This window comes from Bubalus kerabau, chromosome 15 (genome assembly GCF_029407905.1).
Source record: "Bubalus kerabau isolate K-KA32 ecotype Philippines breed swamp buffalo chromosome 15, PCC_UOA_SB_1v2, whole genome shotgun sequence".
NCBI lineage: Eukaryota > Metazoa > Chordata > Mammalia > Artiodactyla > Bovidae > Bubalus > Bubalus kerabau.
In genome coordinates this window covers 53,145,567-53,163,670 of record NC_073638.1, presented here as the reverse complement: position 1 = coordinate 53,163,670, position 18,104 = coordinate 53,145,567, and the positions used below count along the sequence as shown (strand labels likewise).

Sequence of the window (18,104 nt, the reverse complement as noted above, 5' to 3'; positions counted from 1 at the left end):
GTTGAGCTTAAGCCAACTTTTTCACTCTCCTCTTTCACTTTCATCAAGAGGCTCTTTAGTTCTTCTTCACTTTCTGCCATAAGGGTGGTGTCATCTGCGTATCTGAGGTTATTGATATTTCTCCCAGCAATCTTGATTCCAGCTTGTGCCTCACCCCAGCACAGCATTTCTCATGATGTACTCTGCATATAAGTTAAGTAAGCAGGGTGACAATATATAGCCTTCATGTACTGCTTTCCCAATTTGGAACCAGTCTGTTGTTCCATGTCCAGTTCTAACTGTTGCTTCCTGACCTGCATACAGGTTTCTCAAGAGGCAGGTCAGGTGGTCTGATAGTCACATCTCTTTCAGAATTTTCCAAGGTTATTGTGATCCACACAGTCATATAAAGCAGAAGTAGATGTTTTTCTACAACTCTCTTGCTTTTTCCATGATCCAGCAATTTGATCTCTGGTTCCTCTCCCTTTTCTAAATCCAACTTGAACACCTGAAAGTTCATGGTTCACATATTGCAGAAGCCTGGATTGGAGAATTTTGAGCATTACTTTACTAGCATGTGAGATGAGTGCAATTGTGGTGTAGCTTGAGCATTCTTTGGCATTGCCTTTCTTTGGGAGTGGAATGAAAACTGACCTTTTCCAGTCTTGTGGCCACTGCTGAGCTTTCCAAATTTGCTGGCATGTTGAATGCAGCACTTTCACAGCATCATCTTCCAGGATTTGAAATAGCTCAACTGGAATTCCATCACCTCCACTAGTTGTGTTCGTAATGATGCTTCCTAAGGCCTACTTGACTTCACATTCCAGGATGTCTGGCTCTAGGTGAGTGATCACACCATTGTGATTATCTGGGTCGTGAAGATCTTTTTTGTACAGTTCTTCTGTGTATTCTTGCCACCTCTTCTTAATATCTTCTGCTTCTGATAGGTCCATACCATTTCTGTCTTTTATTGAGCCCATCTTTGCATGAAATGTTCCCTTGGTATCTCTAATTTTCTTGAAGAGATCTCTAGTCTTTCCCATTCTATTGTTTTCCTCTATTTCTTTGCACTGATCACTGAGGAAGGGTTTCTTATCTCTCCTTGCTATTCTGTGGAACTCTGCATTCAGATGCTTGTATCTTTCCTTTTCTCCTTTGCCTTTTGCCTCTCTTCTTTTCGCAGCTATTTGTAAGGCCTCCTCAGACAGCCATTTTGCTTTTTTGCATTTCTTTCTCATTCACTCAGTCATGTCCGATTCTTTGCAACCCTATATGAACTGTAGCCTGCTAGGCTCCTCTGTCCATGGAATTTTCCCAACACAATACTGGAGCTGTTGACATTTCCTCCTCCAGGGTTCCCACCCCACAAATCAGACTCGCGTTGGCAGTCCAGTTCTTTACTCCTGAACTGCCAGGGAAGCCGACCATTACCAACCATTATCATGTCAATTTTCCCTGCTAAATATCTTTATCAGTCTGGTTTGATCTCCAGTGTCTCCTCCACATTTTGAACTCTCATCATCTCTGCCAGAGTTGCATAGGGCAAGTGTATGTGGGGAGGGGTGTAGGGCTTCTTTGCCTTCCCTGCATATGCCATTCTCCCACCATCTATGCATTTTCACCAACCTGAAAACTCTCTACCCCATACTGTTGGGATGTTTATGGAGGCTTCATCATGTGAGTATGATCAATTATTAACTCCATTCTGGCCCCTTTCTCCTCTCTAGAGATTAAGAAACGGGGCTGGAAATTCTAGAAATATGGCTTGGTCTTTCTGGTGACCAGCCGTCATCCAGGAGCCCACCTTGAGTCACCCGATAGAACAAAAGACATTGCTATCACCCAGGAAAATCAGTGAGACTTAGGAACTCTGTGTCATGAACTGGGGCTCAAAGGCTAAATGTTAGAACAAAATTCTCCTAGCACCTCTATCTACAAGAGTTTTATGAGCTCTGTGCCAGGAACTAGGGACAAAGACCAACACGTATTTTATTTCACAAGGTATATATATAGCTTTTTTATTTGTTTTTTTCCACTTGGCAAAATGCATTTAAGATTTATCCAGGACTTCCCTGGAAGTCTAGTGGTCAAGACTCTACACTTCAACTGTGGAGGGATACAGGTTCAATCCCTGGCTGGAGAACTAAGATCCTGCCCGCTATGCAGCATGGCCAAAAATTTTCCAGAAGAAAAGACTTCAACATGAATGTTGAGGTTAGACAGAAAACAACAAAACTCTGTAAAGCAATCATCCTTCACTAAAAAATAAATTTTAACAAGAAAAAAAGGCTTATACAAGTTGTTCAAATTTTTTTATTAGTTTTTATTTTTTAATTAGTTTTTATTACTGCATGGTACTCTGTTGTAATGATGTACCATAGTTTGTTCGTCTATTGAGGGACGTCTTGGCTTCTTCCACTTTCATGAATAAAGCCGCTTGAAACATTCATGTGCAGGGTTTTGTGTGAACATAAATTTTCTCATCAGTTTGTGGACTACCTAGGAGTGCTATTGCTGAGTCGTATGGGAAGTCTTTAATTTTATAGGAAGTTTCCAAATTGTTTTCCAGAGTGGTTGTAGCATTTTACATTTCCGCCAGTAGAGGCATGTCCTTTGGCTCTGCATTCTCATTAACATTTAACATTGTAGTATTTTTTTAGATTTGAGCTATTCTAATAGATGTGTAGTGGTACCTCATTGTTTTAATCTGCATTTTCATAGTGACAAGTGATGTTCAGTATTTTTCATATGCTTATTTACTATCATTACATCATCTTAATGAAGTGTGTGTTCAGATCTTTTGCTCTTCTAAAAAACTGGGTTGATTTTTTCCTTACTGTTGAGTTTTAAGGGCTCTGTATATATTTTGGATGCAGTCCTTTATCAAATATGTTATTTGCATGTATTTTTCCTAGTGTCTTTCCCAAAGGAAAGTTTAATTGTGATAAAGTCCAATTTTTAATTTTTTCCTTCATGTGTTACTTTTGATATTACATGCAAAAACTGTTTGCCAGAGGTAAAAGAGATTTGTATTCCCCTACATGCTTTGTACATGTGCTTTACATTTATGTTTATGAACTATTTTGAATTAATTTTTGTGTAAGTTATGAGATACGTGTTTATGTTCATTTTTTGGCATTTGATTATCCAGTTGTTCCAAGCATTTATTCATATAGACTATCCTTTCTTCATCTGATTGCATTTGTGCTTTGTGAAAAATCAGTTTACTGTATTTGTATGGATCTATTTCTGGGCTCTTTTCTATTCCATTGATCTGTGTGCCCTTTCTTTTGCCAGTACCACACTGTAACATTATAGTGTAGTGTTGTAACTAGCTTTGAACTCATAATGTGAGTCCTCTGACTTTGTTCATATTTTTCAGAAATGTTTGGCTATTTCTGGTACCTTTACCTTTCCATGTATATTTTAAAATCAGTCTTTTGATATTTAGCTTTCTGGAATTTTTATTTGGATTGCCGTGAATGAATAAGTGAAATTCAGAATAAGTGACATCTTAATAATGTGAACTCTTCTAATCCATTAACATGGGATTTTCTGATTTTTTTCATCAGTGTTTTGGACTTTTCCAAAAAGTGTTTTGTTAGATTTATTCCTGAGTGTCGTTTTGCCCACAATGCTATCCTTTTTTTTTTTTTTAAGTTTTAAACACTACTTGTTCATTACAGGTGCACAGGAGAACAATTGAGTTTTATATGTTGTCCTTGTATCTTGCCACCTGCTAAACTTAATTATTAGTTCCAGGAGGTTTTTTTGTAGATTATTTGGGGTTTTCTACATAGACAATCATTTCACCTTTGAATAAAGGTAGTTGTATTTTTTCCTGTCCGTCTGTATCTCTTTTAACTTCTTTTTTTTGCCTTTTTGTACTAGGTGGGACTATGCATGAAAGTGAAAGTGTTAGTCACGTAGTCGTGTCCGACTCTTTGTGACCTCATGGACTGTAGCCCGCCAGGCTCCTCTGTCCATGGGATTCTTCAGGCAAGAATCCTGGAGTGGGTTGCCATTCCCTTCTCCAGGAGATCTTCCCAACCCAGGGATTGGACTTGGGTCTCCTGCATTGCAGGCAGTTTCTTTACTGGTTGAGCAACTAGGGACTACACATACAATGTGGTAAAGGATGGTGAGAGAGCACATCTTTGCCTTATTCTCAGTCTCACAGGGAAAGCATTCATTTTCTACTAGAAGTATGTTAACTGTAGGCTTTTTGTATATGCCTTTTATTAGGTTAAGGAAGTTTCCTTCTGTTGCTAGTTCTTGAGAGTTTTTTTTATCATGGATGAGTGTTAAATTCTTTCTCTTTTTGATTCTGTTCGGTTCTAAAATCAAATAGGTCATTTAATATGTCGTTGTTGTTCAGTTGCTGAGTCGTGTCTGACTCTTTGCAACTCCATGGACTGCAGCACGGCAGGCTTTCCTGTCCCTCACTATCTACTGGAGTTTGCTCAGATTCATGTCCATTGAGTTGGTGATGCTGTCTAACCATCACATCCTCTGCTGCCCCCTAATATGTCATTAGAAGTTAAATAATTAATTTTTTCTTATATAATTACATTTAAACACAGTCTTTATTTTTGATAAAAGGAAGAGTCTTAAAATATGTAAATACATGTTTAATATGTAACATGAGATTAATACCTCATTTTATCATGTAATGAATAGAAAAGTATGTAAAGGCAATTTATTATATAATTTAAAATAATGTTTTTTTTTACTTTAACTTCAGTTATATGATGTACAAAACAATGAAAAATATTTCAAAACTTCCCTTAAGGAGAGGGTGTTAAGTTCTTTATTACTATTAAAATAATTTTAGAATAGTAAAGGCATTGTATAATATACATCAGTTTGAGAAGTATCCAACTTATTACGTGGACTTTAGTTTTTAACAATCATTTACACAATATTGGGAATTTCGTGACAAAATTGGATACAGAATAACTTGTGTGAGAGCCAGAGAGCACACTTCTGCTCAGCTTCTTGTGGTAAATGGACAAAAGGTTAAGCCATCAGTCCATTTCCCAGTGTCTATTGAACAGTGACTTTCTTTGTGTTGCTTCACTTGTTAGAGCAATATAACAAGTGTTATTGAGAGGTGAAACAAAGCAAGTCTTACATCAGACACTGATAGCTTTTTAAAAGTTGAAATGGGATGTTATTGGGTGTTCCAAAGAGTATACTGATAGTACATTTTTGTGGAAACCACTGCTCCAGAGTAAACTGTATTAGAAATCAAATCAGCATTATATTTTAATGATCCTAATGTAAATATAAATAAATATTGTATGTCTAATGCACCAGTTTTAGATAGTAATATTGTGGGCTAGGGAAGAAATTAAAAAAAAAAAAACTTAAAAAAAAAATTGCCAGCCACAGATTTATTTTCCTTAGCCATTTACTCATGGTAGAGTTTATTTTCTGTACAAAGAAACCTTTTATACATAAGATATAGCCTTAAGCATGGTGTAAAAGGTAGACTAGTTAAGTATGTAGTGCTTTCAGAAGCATGCAGTGTTATTTATGACCTTTCCTATCAGGGCCATGGAATATTTCTTGAGCGTCCATGCAGATTAGATCTTGAACAGCTGCATGGCACACACAGGAGTCATGATTCCTGTTTCTGTGAACTAACTTGAATAAAGCCTTTCATCTAAAGCTCTCGCTGTTTGTCTATTTCATGAATCCCTCATCTCATCTCTGAAGGGCTCCATTCAGTTTAATACAGTTCAACATTGTAGTTCAGATCTCTAGAAATTGCTTTTGTAACTCATAATGCACAAAAAAGATAACAAGTTGAAATAATTTCAAAAAAATTTTAAAGAATTATATAAAATCTACTTCAAAATGATTTTTAGGGTGAAGATTTAGAATGATAACTAGGGATTCTAATTCAAACTTAACTAGTTTTGAGACTTCAAGTAGAATTTGTGTATTCTAAGTGTCCAGAAATTTTTCTGTATTGTAACAGGGCCTAATGGAATTATGAGAGATAAGTGTGTTGAGATGTTTGTTAATGAGTTCATTTGTTTTATGTATCTTTATAGTGCAGCCATTCTGGCCTCTTAGTCCTCATAATCTGAGGCTACTGTCACATCCCATGTTCTGTATGAAGTGTTCTGCAGCCACTTTAGCAGTGTTTAAACTGAAAAAGTCACTATAATAGTATTTAAATTAATTTGTTAGGAAAATATCAGATAATTTTTTCCTCCTGGGTACTTGTATCACTTACTGCCACTTTTAAGGCAGTAACCCATCTGTTGCTTTCCATTTTATGTTGCATGCTTCTTACTCTGTCTACATATTATGATTTCTTTGAATTCAGGAATCTTAATTTACTTGAATCTTCATAAAATATGTACTTTTTTCATTGCTTGCGTATCTACATGTGTGTTCCCTTTTGATAATGAAGATGGTCAAATTTGACTGTAATTTTATTAATGAGCTTATTTATCATATTAAAACCATTTGGTCATAATGTTAGAAATCTGATATATGTTTTTTTTCTTTGAGTGTATGAAAATTAAGGACCCAGAGAAATTTTGGTCTAAATGTTTCTAACTTCAAATGGCAAAAACACAAAAGGAGTTTGAGTATTATACATTAGGAATGAAATTATGTAGGTGGCATTTATTTATTCAGTCAGGGAACATTATTGGTATCAACTGAATACTAGGCTCTGCTATATATAGCCTGGAGACAGAGTGATTAAAAAAACGACAAGGTTGGTACCTGAAAGAGCTTATAGTCAGCAAATAGACAAAACATATTGAAACCAGACAGTAACAATGAGCAGTGTATAAGGATTATGAATACTGTAGGGTAGTGTGTTCGTTGGAGGGACTGATGCTAAAGCTGAAGTTCCAATACTTTGGCCGCCTCATGCGAAGAGTTGACTCATTGGAAAAGACTCTGATGCTGGGAGGGATTGGGGGCAGGAGGAGAAGGGGACGGCAGAGGATGAGATGGCTGGATGGCATCACTGACTCGATGGACATGAGTTTGAGTCAACTCCGGGAGTTGGTGATGGACAGGGAGGCCTGGCATGCTGCGATTCATGGTGTTGCAAAGAGTCGGACACAACTGAGCCACTGAACTGAACTGAGGGTAGTGTGAGAGATAGCAGCTGAGTGAAGGGTGAGCTACTTTGTATACAATGTGGTTAGAAAAGCCCTCTTAGCGGAAGATACAAAGTATGACCAAAAGGATAAGGAAGTACCTAGAATTGTGGTCTCTGAATATGGTTTCTCTCTGAAAGGAATCAGAATTCCTTGGAAAACTAGCTTACTGAAGATCTGGAATAGGAACTGTAAAAGAAAACAAAATTATTTAAATATGTTGGGGTCATAATGTGGGCGCCAACTTGGAGGAACTCCCACTGACCACTGATGTAGCATTTGGAGCACTGAGAGAATAATGACTGCAATAGATTGAAACACATCCATTATTCAAAACATGTGAGTGCATAATGTTACTTTAAAAATTCATTCTTCACTTTTGGACCAAAACTGCTGCTGCTGCTAAGTCGCTGCAGTCGTGTCCGACTCTGTGCGACCCCACAGACTGCAGCCCACCAGGCTCCCCCTCCCTGGGATTCTCCAGGCAGGAACACTTGAGTGGGTTGCCATTTCCTTCTCCAATGCATGAAAGTAAAAAGTGAAAGTGAAAGTGAAGTTGTGTCCGACTCCTAGGGACCCCATGGACTGCAGCCCACCAGGCCCCTCTGTCCATGGGATTTTCCAGGCAAGAGTACTGGAGTGGGGTGCCATTGCCTTCTCCGGGACTAAAACTAGGCAGTCAAATATTTATCTTGCCTTTCCTATAAGAATTGTACCTTAACATACCCAAATAGTCCGTGAGGGGATAGTTCTTTAAAAAAGAATTCAAGCTAACAAATGCATAAAGAATGATAAACTGTTCTCCTTTAATGAAATGAAACCAAACAGGCAATGAAACTTTCTACATTTTTCTTTATATACATTTTAATATTTTGTGTTAGGAAATTTAAAAATCAGTTTAAAGGAGGAGCAGCGAGAATTCAGCCAGAAGGAATGAGAGTGATGGGAAGATATTTCATACAAATAACGCTTTGAAAAAGGTACAGAATTGAAAAAAAAAAATCTGTCCAGATTCAGAGAAGTTTTAATAATTGTATTGCCTAAAGTACAAGGCACGTAAGTGAGAGTGTCGTGGATATGCAGTTGTTTGTTAGTTTTCAGAATACGTAGGACCTGAAAACAGTGAAACGAAACTATTGGCAAGTTCAAAAGGAATTGAGATTCAAAGGAGCTTCTCTATTATTCTTGCTTGGGCTCATTAAAAAAATAATAAACATTATTATTTTATTCAACAGAAGCATTCAACAGTGGATTTAATTAAGCAAAATTGATTTGGCATCAGACCTTACTAGAAAGGTATCATGTATAGAATGCACCATCGATTTTACTTGGACAATTTGTGCTGAAAGTAGGCAGCCAATTAATGTGATTGTTCTTCATCTCAGCACTTGATTTGTTCTTTTTAAAGTTGCATGTATGGAGATGAATACCCCAAACTTAACGATTTCTGATCCCTTACATTGGGCTCTGTTACAATATTAGGGGACCACATATGTTTCCTTCTAAAAGTAGTATGTTCTATACTCAGAGTGAGTAATTTAACCTCTCTTGCCAATGAAATCGTCTTCTCTATTCAAATAGAGAAGTGGGTATTCTGATACCCACTGTACATGTTATGAATAAATACTGTTTTGTCTAGGTTCATGTTTGTATGGATAACAATAATTGGGTATTTCTTTGTGAAACTAATTTTTCCCATTTAAGTGATTTGTGCCATGGTATTATTTAAAAAGAAGAAGAAAAAAAAAAAACTCTGAAGTCTTGTCTTGAAAATTACTAGTATGGAATAGCATCAGAGTTTGTGCATTAATTTTTCAAGCCAGTATTTATCTGTCAGCTCCAAATTGAATGTGATGTACTATTTTCTGGTATATAAGTTTGGCTCCTTGGATTCAGAAATGCAATAAATGCTGCAGCAGAGGAATGATGGGAAATTGAGATGTCAGACTGAGTCATCAGAGCTCTGGAGGTGGACAGCTGTGTTCCCTGTGATATACCAGGGGTAGTTTGTTTCTATGGCTGGTCACATAGTTTGGTGAAATGAAAAGCATTTCAATTAAGTTTCAATTTTCTCATCTTTATACTTACCTTTTTCCTAAAAATGAGAACAAAAGAAGACTTTGAAAATAATGAAACCAGTTATAGTGTTCTGCCATTTATCATTGGTTCTTTACTTCTGAATTAAATTTACATATAGAAAGATGGGATTTGCTAAGTAGTGTATTTTAAGGAAAAGAGCTTCCTTTATAGGACAATATTTATTTTATAATTTAATTTATATTACATTTGTATTTTTTAACAGGGTATCCAGAAGTTGGCTAGTCAGTATCTGAAGAGAGATTGGCCTGGAATAAAAGCTGATGATCGGAATGATTACAGGTAACTTAATCAGTATTCTTGCCCATTTTCTTTAAAACTTGTTTCACACAGAGCCATGTCACATATATATAATATAAAGACTCCAGGATTTTAAAAAATTTCTTCCTTTCCTCTGCTGTGTTTTTAGACATAATGTCAAAATTATTAAACAGTGTTAATGTTCTACAACATATATAATCTATACGCAGTAGATCATTTTCATATATCTTAAGTCTAGATTACATTCTGTTTAATTGATGGACACTCTCATAAAGAATTTAAAGTAGATAGATGACAGTGGAACATAACTTGTTTCCTCAGTGACCTATAGATGAAACACACTCTTATAGCAATAATGAAACAGGATAGTAATGTTCTATCATGATCTTGATTCTTTACTTCTGAAACAAATTCTACATTTGAACAGATAGAATTCTGTGAGCCTAGGGAAAAAGAGTTTGTGTGTGTCTGTGTGTGTGTATATATATATATACTTTATACACACCCAGGGTATCCAGAAATTGACTAGTCAATATCCACATACAAATTTTAAAGAAGGTGGGTGACAATGGAATATAAATTGTGTCGTCATACAGACGTTTTATAGCTGATTAACAATTTTGTGACAGTTTCAGGTGAACAGTGAAGGAACTCAGCTATACATATACACGTGTCCATTCTCTCCCAAACCCTCCTCTCATCTACGTTGCCACAACATTGAGTAGAGTTTCATGTGCTATACAGTGGGTCCTTGTTGGTTATCCATTATAAATATAACAGTGTGTACATGTTCATCCCACACTCCCTGACTATCCCTTCCCCCAGAAACTGATTTGTTCTCTAAGTCTGTGAGTCTCTATTTTTAAGTAAGTTCATTTGTATCATTTCTTTTTCGATTCCACATATAACAGATAGCATATGATATTTTTTCTTCTCTGTCTGACTTACTTCACTTGGTATGACAATCTCTAGGTCCATTTGTGTTGCTGCAAATGGCATTATTTCATTCTTTTTAATGACTGAATCATATTCCATTGTATATATGTACCACGTCTTCTTTATGCATTCCTCTATTGGTAGATATTCAGGTTGCTTCCATGTCTTGACTAATGTAAAGAGTACTGCAATGAACATTGGGGTGCATGTATCCATCATTCTGACTGGTATGAGGTGATACCTCATTGTAGTTTTGATTTGCATTTCTCTGATAATTAGCAGTGTTGAACATCTTTTCATGTGCCTCTTGGCCATCTGTATGTTTCCTTCGGAGAGATGTTTACTTAGATCTTCTGCCCATTTGTTGATAGGATTGTTTGCTTTGATGCTGTTAAACCTCATGAGCTAACGAGACTAATTTTGGAGACTGATCCCTTGTTGGTCACATCATTTGCAAATATTTTCTCCAAATCCATACAGATATCTTTAAAGTATTTATAATTTTGTTTAGACTTGGATGTCTTTTTTTGCGGTTAATTTGGAAGTATTTATTAGCTTTTGTACTCAAGACCGTCCTTAGTGTTGAGGGAAACTATGTCAAAGACAAGGTTTCAGAGTTTGCAGTCCGGTTGAAGTTAAGACTAATTATTTATTACTCATGAAGCAATAGCAGAGAATCCAGGGTAAAAGAACTCAGTATTGGGGGCTGGTGCACTGGGACGACCCAGAGGGATGGAATGGGGAGGGAGGAGGGAGGAGGGTTCAGGATCGGGAACACATGTATACCTGTGGCGGATTCATTTTCATATTTGGCAAAACTAATACAATTATGTAAAGTTTAAAAATAGAAAAAAAAAAAAAAAGAACTCAGTATTGAAATGTGTTGTTTGGAATCTGAATATTTATCAGGTTACTGGATCATAAGATAATTTCTTAACAGAGCTAGAAAACTGAAGAATATATAAGAAACCTTAACAGTATTGCTGATGTAAGTAAAGCCTGACCTAGGAAGAGCTTGCTTGCTAAACAGTAGAGAAGAACTCCAACTTATAGATAGGTTATATTCCAAGTTTGTTTGAAATTCAGGATGTGGGCTACCAAAGAAATAAGGCTAAGGTTATGCCCCCAGGCTAACTTATACAACCTAACTTTTAAAAGTATGGTAAGCCACTGGAAAAGGGAATGGCAAACCACTTCAGTATTCTTGCTTTGAGTACCTCATGAATACTATGAAAAGGCAAAAAGATAGGACACTGAAAGATGAACTCCCCAGGTCAGTAGGTGCCCAATATGCTACTGGAGATCAGTGGAAAAATAACTTCAGAAAGACGGAGCCAAAGCAAAAACAACACCCATTTGTGGATATGATTGATAATGGAAGTAAAGTCTGATGCTGTAAAGAGCAATATTGCATCGGAACCTGGAATGTTAGGTCCATGAATCAAGGCAAATTAGAAGTGGTCAAACAGGAGATGGCAAGAGTGAAGGTCGACATTTTAGGAATCAGTGAACTAAAATGGACTGGAATGGGTGAATTTAACTCAGATGACCATTATATCTACTACTGTTGGCAAGAATCCCTTAGAAGAAATGGAGTAGCCATCATAGTCAATGAAAGAGTCCAAAATGTAATACTTGGATGCAATCTCAAAAATGACAGAATGATCCCTGTTCGTTTCCAAGGCAAACCATTCAGTATCGTAGTACTCCAAGTCTGCCCCAACCAGTAATGCTGAAGAAGCTGAAGTTGAACGGTTCTATGACGACATACAAGATCTTCTAGAACACCAAAAAAGATGTCCTTTTCATTAAAGGGAACTGGAATGCAGAAGTAGGAAGTCAGAAAGAAACACCTGGAGTAACAGGCAAATTTGGCCTTGGAGTACAAAATGAAGCAGGGCAAAAGCTAATAGAGTTTTGCCAAGAGAATGCACTGATCATAGCAAACACCTTCTTCCAACAACATAAGAGAAGACTCTACACATTGACATCACCAGATGGTCAATACTGAAATCAGATTGATTATTTTCTTTGCAGCCAGATGGAGAAGCTCTATATAGTCAGCAAAAACAAGATTCCCTGGAGAAGGGAATGGCTACCCATTCCGGTATTCTGGCCTGGAGAATTCCATGGACAGAGGAGCCTGGAGGGCTACAGTCCATGGGGTCGCTAAGGGTTGGACACGACTGAGCGACTTCACTTTCACTTTCCACTTTCATGCATTGGAGAAGGAAATGGCAACCCACTCCAGTGTTCTTGCCTGGAGAATCCCAGGGACGGGGGAGCCTGGTGGGCTGCTGTCTATGGGGTCACACAGAGTCAGACACAACTGAAGCGACTTAGCAGCAGCAGCAGCAGCATTCTGCCTTCACCTCTGCAAAGCCTCACCTCCTAATACCATTATCACCTTTGAGGAATAGGATTTCCACTTATGAATTCTGGGGAAACACAGACATTCAGACCATAGCAGGTCTTTTCTATGTAAATATTCCTTGGAGTTCCCTCAGCTCTCTAGTGACTATTTTAAGTAATCTTATCTATTTTCCTGTCTTTAAATATTGCCTATAAACTAGTAATGATCTGTGTTTTTATGAACTCTGCAGCTTGGGAACAGACCTCATTTTCTCTTAGGAATGTTAAGTAGCTGCTTCTCTGCTTTCACAGTTTCATTTGCCACAGTACCACCAACCATATATATGTCTTTGTAAAACAGGCCTACTCTCACCCCTTACTTGAAAATCTTCTATTGTTTCTCCCTTCTAATAGTATGAAATTTTTTAAAAATTATGATATCCAAAGCCACAAGGAATCTTGACCCCAAATTACCCTTCTTTCCTCCTTTCTGGCCATTTCTCTTTCTTTCATGCTTGGTTCCCCAGCTCTTGGGAGCTTTAAGCTGCAGCTGTATTGCAGTTCTTATCACACCTCAGCTGGACTAAGTATCAGTCATTCCCTGCCTTTACTTCTGTTATCTAGGATGAGGGTAGTCTCCCTATCTACTACCAAGACCAACAATACGTGGACACTTATTTATTAAGCACCATACTTTCTCCTTGTATCCGTCACTATATAAGTTAATCTTAGATTATGAATTTAACTTGCCAGCGTTTTCTAGAGTCTTCTTGATGTATGATGTTGTTTTCCAAGTCCAGAAAGATCTGTGATTTTGTTTGTTAGTTTTTACTTAAAAAAAAGTAATAATGGTTTCATGTGCAGTTTTAAGAAATAAGACAGAGCGCTCTTAACGATCTTCAGTCAGTTTCCCCAGTGGCATTATCTTGCATAACTGTAATACAGCATCACAATTAAGAAATCAATATTGATACAATCCACCAGTCTAATTCAGAATTCACCAGTTTTACGTGCACTCGTTTGTGTGTATGTAGGTGTATGCATATTAAGTTCTGTGGTGTTTTATCACATATGTAGATTTATGTGACCACTGCTGCAGTCAAATAAATTTGTTGGTTGGTTTCCTAATAAAAATTTTTCCTGGTGGATGAAACTGGAACCTATTATATAGAGTGAAGTAAGCCGGAAAGAAAAACACCAATACAGTATACTAACGCATGTATATGGAATTTAGAAAGATGGTAACAATAACCCTGTGTACGAGACAGCAAAAGAGACACTGATGTATAGAACAGTCTTTTGGACTCTGTGGGAGAGGGAGAGGGTGGGATGATTTGGGAGAATGGCATTGAAATACGTATAATATCATATATGGAACGAGTCACCAGTCCAGGTTCGATGCACGATACTGGATGCTTGGGGCTGGTGCACTGGGACGACCCAGAGGGATGGTATGGGGAGGGATGAGGGAGGAGGGTTCAGGATGGGGAACACATGTATACCTGTTGCGGATTCATTTCGATATTTGGCAAAACCAATACAATATTGTAAAGTTTAAAAGTAAAATAAAATAAAATAAAAATTTTTTTCCTGCTAAGGTTTGATCTGTTTTCCAGTGCATTAGTTATATGAGAAATAGTTTACAGCATGATTTTAGGTGGCATATGGATCAGTTTTTGTGTTTTTTTTTTAATTTTTTTGCCACATCATGCAGTATGTGAAATCTTAGTTCCCCATAGGAATCGAAGCCATGCCTCCTACTTTGGGAGTGTGGGACCTTTTTTTTCCCATTAATTTTTTTTATTTTAATTGGAGGATAGTTGCTTTACAATATCGTGATGGTTTTTTGCCATATATCAACATGAATTGGCCATAGGTATACATGTGTCCCCTCATCCTGAATCCCCTCCCACCTCCGTCCCCACCCTAACCCTCTGGATTGTCCCAGAGCGCTGACTTCGGGTGCCCTGCCTCATGCACTGAACTTGCACTGGTCATCTGTTTTACATATGATGATGTACATGTTTCAGTGCTATTCTCTCAAGTCATCCCATCTTTGCCTTCTCCCACTGAGTCCAAAAGTCTGTTCTTTACATCTGTGTTGCCTTTGCTGCCCTGCATGTAGGATCATCGGTGGTGTCTTTCTAAATTCCATATGTATGCATTAATATACAGTATTTATCTTTCTCTTTCTGACTTACTTCACTCTGTAATAGGGGGAGTATGGAGTCTTAACCACTGGACTGGTGAGGAATCCTAGATCGATATTTTTGGATTATACTAATTATAACTTAATTATTATGGCAAGTTTTATTTTTTAATTATAGTAGAATATGAATTGTAAGATACATATATCTTAATTTAAAAGGTGAGTCATTTTAACAAAAAAGATAACGATGGTATAGGAGATATGAGGCACAAACTATGTAAGATATACACGAAGAACTTAGGATATCCTTTTATTAGAGTGAAGACACTTTTTTTTTTTTTACTTTTTATTTTATTTTTGGTTGTGCTGGGTCTTCATTGATTCGCATGGGCTTTCTCTCGTTGCAGCATGCAGGACCTACTCTTCATTGTGGTGCTCAGGTTTCTCATTGCAGTGGCTTCTCTTGTTGCGGAGCACAGGCTTTAGGTGCATGGCCTTCAGTAGTTGTGTCTTGCAGGCTTAGTTTCTGTGTAGTATGTTGAATCTTTCCAGACCAGGGATTGAACCCATATCCCCTGCATCGGCAGTTGGATTCCTATCCATTGCCCCACCAGGGAAGTCCAAGACTCTTTTAAAAAATTCTTTAATAGTATTGCTGGGACCAGGAGCAATCTTATGTCAACAGAATAGCAGAGGTTTGGAAGCCAGACAGATCCTGGATTTGAATCTGGTCTCCATCATTCCCTCCTCTCCTTCCTCCCGTAAATATATATTGAGTGAGTGCCTGCTATGCCAGACCCTGTTCTGTGTGCTGAGGATACGGGAGTGAATAAGACAAAGCTTCTGCTTTGTAAAAGTAAAAATAAAATCAGAGTGTCTTCACTCTAATAAAGGGGTATCCTAAGTTCTTCGTGTATGTCTTACACAGTTTGTGCCTTATATCTCCTGTGCCATTGTTATCTTTTTTTGTTAAAATGACTCAACTTTTAAATTAAAAATATATATCTTACAATTCACATTCTATTCTAATTGAAAAATAAAAGCCTTCATTCTAATGAAAGACAAGACAATAAGCATATGAGTAATTAAACATTATGTCACTCTGTGATAAAGATAGTAAGCATAGTAAGAAGAACACACAGTACTAAGATGTGCTGGGCACTGCAGTGGCTATACTGTGTAGACCATAGACTTTAGGAAGACAAGAGCAGAATCAGAGAGAGGTCATTTAGGCTATTATAGTAATCCAAGTATGGGATAATGGTGGCTAAAACCAGGGTAGTAGGAGTGGATAGACAGAGATAGACAGTAATCCGTTTCCTTTATATTTAAAAAATCTAGTGAACAGTATTTCTTGGTGGATCAGATGTGGAATATGAAGGGGAAAAAAAGAAAAATCAGTGATAACTCTAGGGGTTTGTGCTTGAACACCTAGAAGTTTTGGGTAGCTGTCAATGAGGTGAAATAGATTAATAGAACATTTTAGGGAAATCAAGAATTTGGTTTCAGACATTAAGTTTTAAGATACTTACTAAATATCCAAGTCAGATATGTTAAACAGGCAACTGAGTGGTTACAGAAGATGTCTGAATTAAAAATTCAGGAATAGTCAGCATATTGACAGTATTTAAAGCCATGAGACTGCATGAGCTTATCTAAGAGACTGTGTGGTTATGGGAGAGAAGAAGTTGTAGGAGAGAAGAAGTTGTAGGAGAGAAGAAGCTGACTGTGTGGACACTCCAGTATTTACAGGGCAAAGAGATCAAAAGGAACCAGCAAAGGAGACTAATCTGTGCCTAGTGAGATAAAGGTAGATCAAGAGAGAGTAATAATCTGGAAGCCAAGTGAAGAAAACATTTTAAGGAGGATAAATTAGGTCAGTACTGCTGATAGGCTGAATAATAGGCCTAAACTTGAATTGACTATTTGGATTAGCCCACAGGGAGATCTTTGATGACTTTGACAAGTGATTTCAGAATGGTGAATGTTAAAGCCTTATTTGAATTGAATCAAGAGTGACTAGGAAGAGAAACAGAAGCAGTAATTTCAGACATTTCTTTCAAGGAGTTTTGCTGTTAAAGGGAACAGACATTGGGGTGATAGAAATGGAAGGGTTGATGAAAGATTTATTTATTTATTTATTTATTTATTTTTAAGATGGAAGATATTATATAGGTATGATCCAGTAGAAAGGAAAAAAGTTGATATTGTAGGAAAAAGCACAATTGCTGGATTGCTATTCTTGAGTTCAGTTTAGTTCAGTCATTCAGTCATCTCTGACTCTTTGCGATGCCATGAACCACAGCATGCCAGGTCTGCCTTCCCATCACCAACCCCCAGAGTTTACTCAAACTCATGTCCATTGAGTCGATGATGCAATCCAACCATCTCATCTTCTGTCATCCCTTCTCCTGCCATCCATATTTCCCAGCATCAGTGTCTTTTCAAATGAGTCAGTTTTTCGCATAAGGTGGCCAAAGTATTGGAGTTTCAGCTTCAGCATCAGTCTTTCCAATGAATATTCAGGACTAATTTCTTTAAGGATGAACTGGTTGGATCTCTTTGCAGTCCAAGGGACTCTGAAGAGTCTCCAACACCACAGTTCAAAAGCATCAATTCTTTGATGCTCAGCTTTCTTTATAGTCCAACTGTCACATCCATACATGACTACTGGAAAAACCATAGCTTTGACTAGATGGACCTTTGTTGGCAGAGTAATGTCTCTGCTTTTTAATATGCTGTCTAGGTTGGTCATAACTTTCCTTCAAAGGAGTAAGCGTCTTTGACTTTTATGGCTGCAGTCACCATCTGCAGTGATTTTGGAGCCCCAAAAAATAAAGTCTGTCACATTTTCCATTGCTTCCCCATCTATTTGCCATGAAGTGATGGGACCAGATGCCATGATCTTTGTTTTCTGAATGTTGAGCTTTAAGCCAACTTTTTCACTTTCTGCTTTCACTTTCATCAAGAGGCTCTTTAGTTCTTCTTCACTTTCTTCCATAAGGGTGGTATTATCTGCATATCTGAGGTTATTGATATTTCTCCTGGCAATCTTGATTCCAGCTTGTGCTTCATCCAGCCCACCATTTCTCATAATGTACTTTGCATGTAAGTTAAATAAGCAAGACAATATACAGTCTTGACGTACTCCTTTTCCTAATTGGAACCAGTCTGTTGTTTCATGTCCAGTTCTAACT

General features: G+C 37.4%; 1 protein-coding gene across 4 annotated transcripts in view; it reads left to right on the top strand.

Moving 5' to 3' along the window:
• FCHSD2 (FCH and double SH3 domains 2) overlaps positions 1-18,104 on the top strand; it is a 237,908-nt gene that overhangs the window by 75,258 nt on the left and 144,546 nt on the right. For all 4 annotated transcript variants that reach the window (XM_055549012.1, XM_055549014.1, XM_055549015.1 and 1 more), the window contains exon 4: positions 9,415-9,491. In XM_055549012.1, coding sequence (XP_055404987.1) covers positions 9,415-9,491 — 77 coding nt within the window. The remainder of the gene's footprint in view (positions 1-9,414; positions 9,492-18,104) is intronic.